The sequence below is a fragment of the Elephantulus edwardii genome, unplaced genomic scaffold, assembly GCF_000299155.1.
Source record: "Elephantulus edwardii isolate Elephantulus edwardi_28Jun2011 unplaced genomic scaffold, EleEdw1.0 scaffold00176, whole genome shotgun sequence".
Lineage (NCBI taxonomy): Eukaryota > Metazoa > Chordata > Mammalia > Macroscelidea > Macroscelididae > Elephantulus > Elephantulus edwardii.
In genome coordinates, this window is record NW_006399926.1 from 3,088,798 (window position 1) to 3,099,561 (window position 10,764).

Here is a 10,764-nt window from a genome sequence, read left to right on the forward strand (position 1 = left end):
TTCATGTATGAGAGGCTCTGGTGGCAGAAAGAAGGGGCTCCTCTGCTGCCTCACCCACAGCCTGGGTCTGAGCTCTATGTGTCTTTTGATCCCTCTACTTTTGTTAAGGAAAGAGATTACAGCCCCACTTGTCCCCTCCCCAGCCTTTGGAACTGGGTGAAGGAATTCCAAGGACACACAATGAAAAGCCCTTTGGAATCTTAGGATATGGTGAGACATTCCGGGATCCTTTGAGAGCCCCAGAATGTGATGGGCATCTCCTTGGGAGAGGCAAACTCTTGGTCTTAGCAGCCACGTATGAAGTCCTGAGGGACATTATGCCCTCTTTTGGGGCACAGGAGCCTAACATGTCAAAGACTGTGGTCCGCAGTGTGGCAGGCTTTGCCCTGGGCTTGTCCTTGGCCACAGCCTATGGGCTGTTAGAGCTGCTGGTGGAAGGGCGCAGCCCCTGGGGCTGCCTGGTGGGCACCCTCTCTTTGGCTGCCTTCCTTGGCCTGGGCATGGGCTTCTTTCGCCAGGTCCGCGTCAGTGTCCTCCTGCTGTTGCCCCAGGCATTTTCCAGTAAGCTTGGCACTGGGAAGGACAACTAGGTCTTTGGGCTGGGGTGAAAGAGGAGGTCTGGGGGAGAGTGGGCTGAGGGAAATATTCTGAATCCTTCTTTAAGAGGCTTGTGTCTATTGCCGAGCGCTGGGTGTTGGTTCTGATTGAGGTCTTTCTCAGAGCAGGGCCGGACACTGCTGTTGGTGGCTGCCTTTGTGTTGGTCCTACAAGGCCCTTGTGCCAACACCCTGCGAAACTTCACCCGTGCCAGTGAGGCTGTGGCCTGTGGGGCCGAACTGGCCCTGAACCAGTCCGCTCAAGTGCTGCAGCGGGCCAAGCAGCCCCTTGTCAGTAAGATGTCCTCGCCCTGCCTGTGGGCTCCAACCTGTGTGCTGTACGGTCTCCTGGCTTCATCCCTCTCTCTGGCACTGGGTTCCAACCTCAAAGCATCTGGGGCCTGGAAAGGGTCCTCTGGTCTCAGTGGCTCCTTCAGCCTCGCTCTCTGGTTTCCTCCATAGCCAGATCCCAACACCCAGGCACCCCACCTCTGGGATGGCTGCCTCCATTCCACTCCCTGGTCCATGGGTGATGGTGAGAATCCAGGCTCTAGAAGAGGGGGCCCCCACATGCCCTTGACCTTCCCCTTCAGGTGCCTTGAACAAGATTAAAGCCATAGCCCGGAAGGCCAAAGAGGTGGCTGACCGAGTCAGAAAGTTCTTCCGCTCAATCATCGATGGGGTAAAGCATATAGGTTAGCATGCATGCATATCATTTTTTGGGGATGGGGTGGCTGTAAAATGCCCCTGTCTCTCTGCCCCACCTGTGTCCAGGCCATTTCACTCTCTCCTGGGAGTTGACTAGTACTCCCTGGACAAGCATATCCGGGCACTGACCACAGGTCTCCGCCTCTCTGGAGGGCTTGATGTTCCCGGCTCCTTGAAAAGATACTGCCACACTCTAGCCCTTGATGCCAGCCTCATGCCCATCCCCAGCCAGGGCCCTGCGGAGTGTGTGGTACTGGCTTCTGCACATTGGAGACGTGTGCAATTCAGAGCTGGGCAGTCCTTACTCCAAGTGCTCTGGGATCTTCGAGAATGCCAAGGACGACTGCATGAAGGTCATCCCGCAGGCCTACCACCTGTGCTATGTGCTTATGCCCTTCAAGCTGGTGCTCTGTGGACTTGTCAGCGGTGAGAAAATCCGATGCTCACCTGGGAGCCTCCAAGTACCAGGAGGGTTAAGCAGTAGACTGATAGATGAGCTCGCAGACTACTAGGGAGCTCTGGTGGCACAGGGGAAATGAGCTGCATTGCTAACCTAAAGGCAGATGGTTCAAATCCACCAGTTGCTCCATAGGAGCAAGATGGCTCGTTTCCTCCTGTGCAATTAATATACTCTGAAAATCCACCAGGGAGGGTCAGCTATGATTGGTTCCAACTCAGTGACACATAACAACCGAATGACTAGCAGAAATGTTAGCAGTGGGAACCCACCCCTAGAGGTGCCTCAGAAGACAAGCCTGGCCATCTGCTTCTGAAACATCACAGCCTTGAAAATTCTATGTCCAGTTCTACTCTGTATATGTAGGGTTATCATGGAGACTTGGAATTTATTCAGAGCAACTCACAACAACGAAAGGGAGGGGTGGACCAGTGTAGAGGAACCACAGGGACAGGACAATGGAAGACCCAAAACTTAAAAAGGAATTCCCATTAAAAGAAGGTCTCTGGAGGCGGGAGGGCTGGCTGGCCTTCTGGCCCTCCTCCTGATACCTCTTGGTCGCTCAGTGGCCCAGGTGTTCTGCATCATCCCCAAGTACATCCAGCCCTTTTTGCGCAAGACTATTGGAACCCGTGAGTGGCCCCTCCCACCTCCTGCTGGGTGTCCCCCCTCCCCCAGCTCTGTGTGGATGAGGCCCCGCCAGGAGGGCTCCCAGTCCATGGACGAGAATTCTAGAGCTGGAACCTCAAGAGGTTCTCCAGGCCGGCCATCATCCATGTGAGGAGGAGGAGGACAGCTGACAGGGGAAGTTCACTAAAGCTCGCTTTTAGGGCAGGAGCTAGGTCCCCTGTCTTCTAGGGCGGGCTGTTGAGGTCATTCACCAATTTACTTTCAAATCCTTATGGGGCATCCTTATGTGGGCCGGGGGCTTGAGATGCAGTGGCGATGGCACAGAGAGGCAGAGGCTTAGCCTGGGAGTCCCTGGCTATTCTGAGTAGTGTGACATCTGGGCTGTGCCAGGGTCCCCCCCCCTTTCTAACAATCCTTGCTCACGTCACGCCCTACCTGACCTGTGGACCCCAGCGGTGATGAAGATGATTAATCGAGTGCGTCAGGAATTTGAATTCAATGTAACAGCCACCCATCACTTCTCTGTGAATCTCAATGCCTCTCGGAGCCTGTCCCAGGTTGCTCTGGACATCAAGGAGGCTGTCAGCCTGAAGCTGCACCACATCCGAGAAGCCCTGGTGCTGATGGGCTACACCACACCTCTGCTGCTCACGTTTCTCTACCTCCAGTGAGGGCGCTACAGGGAGGGTGTGGGTGCAGAGACACCTCCCCTAGGCTTCCTGGGAGGCTGAAGTTGCAGGGAGGGGGAGGGAGGGCGGAAGTCCCTGTGGGGTCCAGCCAGGGCTTCTGAGAGGAGGGACCTCATGAGCACTCTACCCCCACCAGAGCCCTGTTCTACCGGTACTGTTACCTGAACTGGGATAATTTTGACAATATCTACATCACCAGCCGCTTCCTGCGCATGGAGGCTGTCCGCTCCATGGCTGGACTGCCCACGGTGTTGCCGCTCAGTGCACATGAGGCCAGTTACTACATCCAACCTGGTGAGGGCATGGGACTGGAGGAGGGGGCTCTGAGGGATAATACCAGCCCCTGACCCCCAGGCCCACTGCCTTAGCCTGACTTCATGTGCACCCAAAGAGCCAGAGGGGAGAAAGAAACCAGGTGTGCCGTAAAGGTCAGGTTGATTGGGAGATATAGCCCTGGTCTGGGGGAGCCCGCAGTCTGGATAAAGAAAACAGACATGGAGAAAAGGGGCAGGTGGTACTTTTTGGAGCACCCTAAGTCAGGACAGAAGGACAGTAGGGCATGGCTATGGAGAAGGGGAGGTGAGATTGGAAAGTCTTTGGGTGAGAGGAGTGGGGCAGGAAGGCTGACAGATCTGCAGTCGGGGTGAGAGGACTCATGTGAGTAAGTAGGTAGCCAGGTAAAGGGATTAGCTGCCCCAAGGGGGAGGGTCCTGAGATAGTGACACCCCCTTTCACTGTTGCTCATGGGTCCTCACACCTTCTTTTGGGTGGTTTTTTTTTTTAATATTTTTTAGAATTTCGTTATTTTGTGTGTGTACTGTCAAATCGTATCTGTCCCTCCTTCTCCAGCACAGCATCTGGTGGATTCGAACCACTCTCCTCTGGGATTGCAGTGCAGCTTCTTGCCACTATGCCACCAGAGCTCCCTGCCTCATACCTTTTTTTGGGTTCCAAAGATCAAAGGGACATCCAAACTCAGTCAGGATCCGAGGTCCGGTAGGCAGGCGTGGGGAGGCAGCATTCTGAGTACCCCATTTCCACCCAGGCTCGCTCTCTCTGTCCCACTGGGAGCGGATATTTTACATTCTGGCCCTCTTCAGCCTCATTCGACAGCTCCTCCTTGTGCTGCTCCTGATTTTCCTGGACTATGCGGTCTTCTGGGTGCTCGACTTGGCCCAGCACCACCTACAGGGGGAGATTGTGGCCCGTAGTGAGTGTGCCCTCCGCCCCACTGAAGCCCGGGTGTCCTGGTCCTCATCCTCCCGTATCTTTTCCTCTTTCCCACTCTCGACCCTAGGTGACTGACTGTCCTCATTACTGTTATTCACCAAACCCTGATTTTGTCCCACATCTAACTAGTAACTAGCAAGGAACATCCAAATAGTCAAAACCACGCAGAAGAGTTGGGCTGGCCTGAGCTCAAATGCTAGCTCTGCCCTTTTAGCAACTGACGCCTTGTAAGCAAACTGCTTCATCTCTCGGAGTTTTTATCTCCTTTTCTGACAAATAAGCTACTAGTAGTAACCACGGGCCTCTGAGATGATGAGTGTTGAGTGCCTGGTAGCCCACTGACTGAGAAGGTGCCATGAACCACCAGGTCTAACTGATCTAATTCTCGGCACCAGAGGTCCAAGAGAAAAAGCAAGACCCCAAAACAATGAAACACTTAATCCAGTGTCTGCTATACTGTCAGTGTTCAGGCAAATGCAACACATAACTGCTTTGGGTGGTCGTGGAGGCCACTGACAAAAAAGGTCACCCCAGATCTGGTGGTTTGAGCACGCTGGTATCAGTACCATCCAGATGGCCCGGGGTGCCAATCTAAGATGTCAAGAGTCGTGAGTGTGTCTGGGCATCAGATGTCCCTCACTAAGGGTGTGGACCTTCCCTGGGGACCGTCCACTGGCCTGCAGAAGGAAGTGGGTATCTGCCGCGAACATCCTTCACACAGTGTCTTTGTGCCAGGCCCTGTGTTGATCTCCATAACTGTGGAAGGGGAAGGCTATACTGGGAAGATTTTTCGTGATCTGGCTTCGGCATTTAACATTCTGCAACAAGGCAACATCACTGTCTTGTCCAAACGCTGCCTCCTACGCCCCTCGGAGCCTGAACCTTCCAGTTACATAGTCATTGGTACCAGCATCACCCCTAGTGACATTGGGGAATGGGTGGCGTTCAGAACAGGAGGGGCACAGGCTCCTGGAAGGTCAGTCTTGGGGTGGCTGGTACCTTGTGGCCACTAGTGCTGAAGACTGTGCCTCTGTGCTCCAGGCAGCATGTATGGCCTCTGCTTCTTCGTCACTCTATTTGGTACTTATATCAGCCGGCTGCGGTGGCTCATCTGTGCCTCCTACTACCCATCCCGGGAGCAGGTAAGGGGTCCACAGTGGACAGCTGGTCCCTGCCCTACCCCTAAGGTGCCAAACTGTGGCCATTTGCCTTGACTTTGGGGAACTTCAACTGCCCCAGTCTTCTGTCCAGTAGTCGAGCCTGCAGGTACCTGGACTCCACAGAGGATTGGGAGAGTCACTGCCTCTTGAGGCAGGGCTTCCTCAAAAGCTTTGGTAAAACCATATAGAATTGGCGGAGTTGGCCTGTTAAAGTGTGGATGGACACCTGCCATTCGTTTATTTATTTGTTGGTGGTGTTGTGTACTGTTGACTCACAGCTGATTGATCCTCCAACAGATTTTCAGAGGCAGTAAATCTCGTGAGAGGAGATTCCCATCTTCAAACCACATGCCTTTGGGGTGGCAGTGCAGCTCATTACCACTAGGCCACCAGAGCTCCCTTGTTTATTCATTTACTGAGGCTCTCCTGTCTGCTAGTCACTATGCCAGGCTTCAAGGATGCCAGGATGACCCAGACACAGCCTGGAGCCACCCGCCTGGGACAGTCAGACAGACTCTAACAGACATTACAATTTCAGAATTTGTTGTTATTGTTGTTGTTGTTGTTGTTGTTGTTAAAGAATGAATAATGGACTTTGAAAACCCAGAGGGAAGGGTGAGTAATTCCACCTAGGGGTCCAAAAGGCTTCCCAGAGGAAGGGACATTTGAGTCAAGCCCAGAGGGATTTACAGGAGTTGGACAGAAGGAAAAGGCAGACAGCTGGGGTGGGAAGCACAGAGAATATTCCAGCAACTTAGAGAACGAGGATCAAGGGTACCCACTCCTGATCTCCCCTCTGCCAGGAGAGGATTTCCTACTTGTACAACATACTGCTGAGTCGCCGAGTCAACCAGTCCTCTGCCCTGCAGCGAGCAGTGAGGCGGCGGGTGGCTGACGAGGAGCCCAAGAGCGTCCTCCATGTGCTCAGCAGCCGGTGAGCCCACAGTCCGCCCCACACGTTCCTCATGAGGGACAGAGTAAGAGTGAGAGGTCAGAGCGGCTCACCGCCCTGCCCGAGGGTCAAACGATTTGCTTGGTTGCAGTTGGTGTTCATTCCATGCGACTCCGACTCCGCAGAAGAGAATTAAAAACAAACAAATGACAAGTCATGGCTGTTAAGTGAGAAGAGATTCATAGCTGGTTTTCAGAGGCATAAATTGCATGAGAGATTGTCCTCTCCTGAGGAGCGCTGGTGGATTTGAACCACCAGAGAAACACGACCTTGGAGTTAGTTGTACTGCTCCCTATGGGCCAGGCAACCAGAGCTCCCTCAGAAGGAGAATAAGTGGTGAGAACTCTCCCGGGTGGGTGGTGAGTGGAGATAGGGAGGCCAAGAGGTGGTTGCTGAAGTCAGAGGGGTGGGTGTTAGACTGCAGGAAGGCCAACCCTTTGTTTAGAGGTTGGTCTTGGAGAGCAGGAAAGGGTTCCTGGTGATCTAGACCAACTGGATTGTCCTTAGCATTTTGGGGCCTCTCTCCTCAGGTTCCCTTTCCTGGCTCGATTTCTCAGTCCCTTTCAGTCACACCAGGCGTACTGCTTGGGCTGTGGGCAGTCCCATGATGAAGCGGACATGGAGAACTTTGTGTCCTGCAGTACCCCAGGCTGCCGAGGTGAGACATCCTCGCACACTGCCCCCCCCCAGCATGTCTCTCTCTGCTGAGACTCACCACATTTGCATATGACCAAAAAAAGTTCTTTCTTATTGACTCCTCTATGCCACCTATCGTATCCTCCTTCCTTACTCTGCTGGTTGAATTGTGTGTGTGTGTGTGTGTGTGTGTGTGTGTGTGTGTGTGTGTGTGTGTGTTATTTTTGCTCGTTCTTAATTATAAGGAATCCCCAGGTACCTCCTTTCCTCCACTCTCACTGCTGCCTACCGAACTGACTCATCGCTGACCCTCTCATGGGTTTTCTGAGGCTACAAATTGCATGGGAGGAGACTGCCTGTCTTTCTCCCAAGGAGCTGCTGGTGGGTCTAAAAGGCCCGAGAGGGCCCACCCATGAGTTAGCACAATTTCCTGTGGACTACACCACCAGAGCTCCTCCTTTCCTCCATTCTTAACTCTCTCCATGAAACAGGATTAATATGCAAGTGGCCCTGTCACCATCTCCTGGTTATGCCCCCTGTGGGAGACAGTATGCTGTGGTCAGGGTAGGAAACGCAAGACCGGAAGCTGGCTAATCCAATGGATGGGCGGCTAAGTTCACATCCACCTCCTACCCTCCCGGGATCCTCCAGGTCTCTTCTGCACCACTTGTTTCCGTCTCCTGGGCAACACCTGTTCTGTGTGTGCATCTCCTCTCTCCTACCAGGCGGAGCTGGACCTAGAGCTGTGAGTCTTCCAGGGACATGAGGTGGCTGGAGCCTGGGACGGGGACAGGAGGACTAGTGACTTCTCTGGGTCATTGAGACAGGAGTCTTCTGCAGGGACTCCAGTGATGAGGAGCATTCTCCTCTGTGGCTGCCTTCAGCTCCAGAAGAAGACCCTAAGAAACAGTGGCTACTGCAGCCACAGCTCCAAGATGCAAGAGGCAGGAGTATTTCCTCAGCCTCCAGCGAGGAGTCCAGGTGAGTTAAGGAGTAGAGGATCTCTAAGGGGAATGATTGCAGCAGGCACCACCAATCAGGGAACGGAGCAACTGACAAATGAAGACCAACCAATTTTGGATAGGCTTCACAGAAGAGGTGACAAATGGGCTGGGCTCTTTCAGGGGCAATGAGGTGGTTGTTAGGCCAAAGACAGAGAATAGCATTCCAGGGGGAGTCATGTGAGTGTGAAGAATGTGAGACATCCAAGAGCATAGAGCCTAAGGGGGAGAGAGGGAGAGAGAGGATGGTATGTCTGGGTGGGGAGACCTCAGAGAATGTTGGGAGATAAGGTTGGAAGTTAAGATGTAGACAGATGGGAGTAAGGCCTTTCTTGCTATCTGAAGATTTTAGGTGGAAAGTGGCACGTTCACATTTGTCTTCTTGGACAACAAGCTAAGAAGGCAGAGTGGAGACTGAACGGGAGGCAGGGAGCCCAGAAGTTAGGGCTGGCCTCAGAATGGAGGCCCTCGGAATGGCAGAATGGATTTCTGTGCTTAGCACTGTGGTGGAACAGGAAGGAGAACTGGTTCCGTTCGAGACCTTTGAGAGCTCCTGTCTAAGGGCATCCAGCTGGAGATGCCCAGAGGGTAGTTGGAAAGGGGCAGGGCTCCGGACTAGAGAGCCCAACAATCTTTGGGGATTGTTGATTTAGAGATTGTAGGAGAAGATAGATTATCCTGGTGGAAGGTGAGACGGGAGAGGAGACTGAGACAGGATCGGAACCCAAAGCAGCTCCCTCCCAAACCAAGGAAAGAGAGACTTTAAGAAAGCATTACCATCTCATGCCATGAAAAGACCAAGCCAGATGAGGACTGAAGACATTGAGAAATTGACATTGAAGAATTGAGAAATTACTGGAGTGGTTATGGGAATGATTTTCATGGCATTGCAAAAGTAAAACCCAGATCAGAGTGGATTGTGTGTGGGGTAGCTAGAGGAGAGGACTCACACAGAGTAAGGGGCTCCTGTATCACTGTTGTGAGAAACGTGACCTTTTAGTAGTCACTGCTGTGACTGTGAAAAGAGACTCTCATAAAGACTTTTGCTTCACACAGCAAAAATAGCTCGGAGAGGACCCAGCACCAGATTATTTTTGCTTTTTCTTTATCCAAGAACAAGCAGGGGAATTTGAAGGAGTCCCTGGGTGACATAAACAGTTAACCTCTGAAAGATTGGCAGTTTGAAGCCACTCAGAGGTGCCTCAGAAGAATGGCCTGGCAAATCTTCTAAAGGGTCACAACCTTGAACACTCTGTGGAGCAGTTCTATGTCCACAGAGTTGCCACAAGTGTACTGGATGGCAGCTAACAACACAATAGGGAGATTAAACATTTGAGAAGTGAAAAAGAAAGTGCATTTAAAAGGGATACAGGAGGAGTGAGATCTAGGACTAGGTGGACAGGTGGCTAACCCAAGGCAAGAGAGGAAGACTACAGGAGCTGAGCAGAGTTGAGTCAGGCCCAGCCTGGTTGGTGGCCTCTCTTCTGTGTGGGGATTAGGTGGCAAGGACACCTGCTGAGTGAGTGATGAAGGAGGGGGTGGCTGGGAGTAGAATAAAGGTTTAAGGAGTGGGTGGTGGAGGTTGAAATACCTGCCACTGGGAGTGTGCAAAGAAGTTCACCAGGGAGCTTGTGGGATTTCCAAGTAGCATTAAAGGCCCAAATGATGTTGAAAACCTTAACATTGGCTCCAGTGGGCATAGCTTGCGGTTTTCTGGAGCAAACGTAGTAACTATGAACAGGATTGAAAAGGGTGAGGGCTTTTTCTGGGCAGGTCAGTGTGAGAACAAGATGAAAAGTAGAGCATCTTCAGTTTCTTAGACTACTGGCCTTGAATAAGAGAAGGGGCTTACGCCTGGGAGACAGTCCTGAGTCTGTGTCTTGAGGTGTCAGGACCAGAAAGTAAGCTGTAGCTGGGAGAAGAGTCCTGGATGAACCCAATGAGAGGCCAAGTCTGAGGGAGTTGTCTGAGTGTGAGCAGAGGTGGTGAGGGTCACTAGGGCCAAGGAAGAGAAAGGTGACAAAGTTGGATGTGTCCTCCACTGAGGAGACTGCTGGACCACTCAAGCACTCAGAGTGAGGTATCACACCCTGAAGATCATGGCAGGGTGTTTGGGGACCTGAAGTTACACCTGTGCGGTTGCTGCCATAGAAGCTGAGGGTTTTTGAAAACACCATGAGCCAGCTGGGTTTGAGAACCAGCTGCCCCCACTCGGTAGGACTGCAAAGAAAACTGGAAAGTGGACCCTTTCCAGTGAAGAGAGCAGTGGAGACAGAGAAGAGTCTAGAGGTTGAAGGGGAAGCAAAGTTTTCTTTTCAGATGTCCCAGAGGGCCCAGGGATAGTGAAAGCTGGGATGGCAGAGGGGGCAGCTTGAGTCTTAAACAGGTATGATCTTTTGGGGACATTATTGCATTTGCCTATCTCGGCTTCAGCCTCAACTCAAGAGAGCCATAGCCTTGGGCTGATAGGTCTTGTAGGTCTTCTGGAGCAGGAGTGGCAGGTAAGTGACAGGAGAAGAATATTCACAGACGCCTTAGAGGAAGAACGCATCTATGAAAAGTGTTGATGGGCTGGCCAGCTTGCTTCCTTTCCTCACTTAGTGACCTGGATGAGGACAAGGTGCCTTACCAGAGGCAGCAGCCTCTACCCGAATCCCTTCAGTCTGCTAGCATTTCCGTGACTTTTCAACACCACTGACCTCATA

General features: G+C 52.4%; 1 protein-coding gene across 1 annotated transcript; it reads left to right on the top strand.

The window, feature by feature from the left end:
* The first annotated feature begins 3 nt into the window (after positions 1 to 3).
* On the top strand, positions 4 to 10,757 carry DCST2 (DC-STAMP domain containing 2). Its single transcript, XM_006895917.1, has 16 exons — positions 4 to 65; positions 269 to 561; positions 721 to 891; positions 1,190 to 1,291; positions 1,533 to 1,730; positions 2,328 to 2,393; positions 2,845 to 3,058; positions 3,217 to 3,374; positions 4,126 to 4,290; positions 5,046 to 5,213; positions 5,352 to 5,452; positions 6,274 to 6,404; positions 6,953 to 7,080; positions 7,710 to 7,803; positions 7,899 to 8,039; positions 10,661 to 10,757. Exons 1-16 carry the CDS (start codon positions 4 to 6, stop codon positions 10,755 to 10,757), a joined length of 2,289 nt encoding a protein of 762 aa, XP_006895979.1.
* Positions 10,758 to 10,764: the final 7 nt, after the last annotated feature.

What these genes read in the sequence shown, in the direction of transcription:
- DCST2 (XM_006895917.1), top strand. Translation starts at nt 4, where the DNA reads ATGTATGAGAGGCTCTGGTGGCAGAAAGAAGGGGCTCCTCTGCTGCCT. An exon ending in CAGTACCCCAGGCTGCCGAG is followed by an intron (nt 7,081 to 7,709) that starts GTGAGACATCCT and finishes GGGATCCTCCAG; the next exon opens with GTCTCTTCTGCACCACTTGT. An exon ending in GCGGAGCTGGACCTAGAGCT is followed by an intron (nt 7,804 to 7,898) that starts GTGAGTCTTCCA and finishes AGTCTTCTGCAG; the next exon opens with GGACTCCAGTGATGAGGAGC.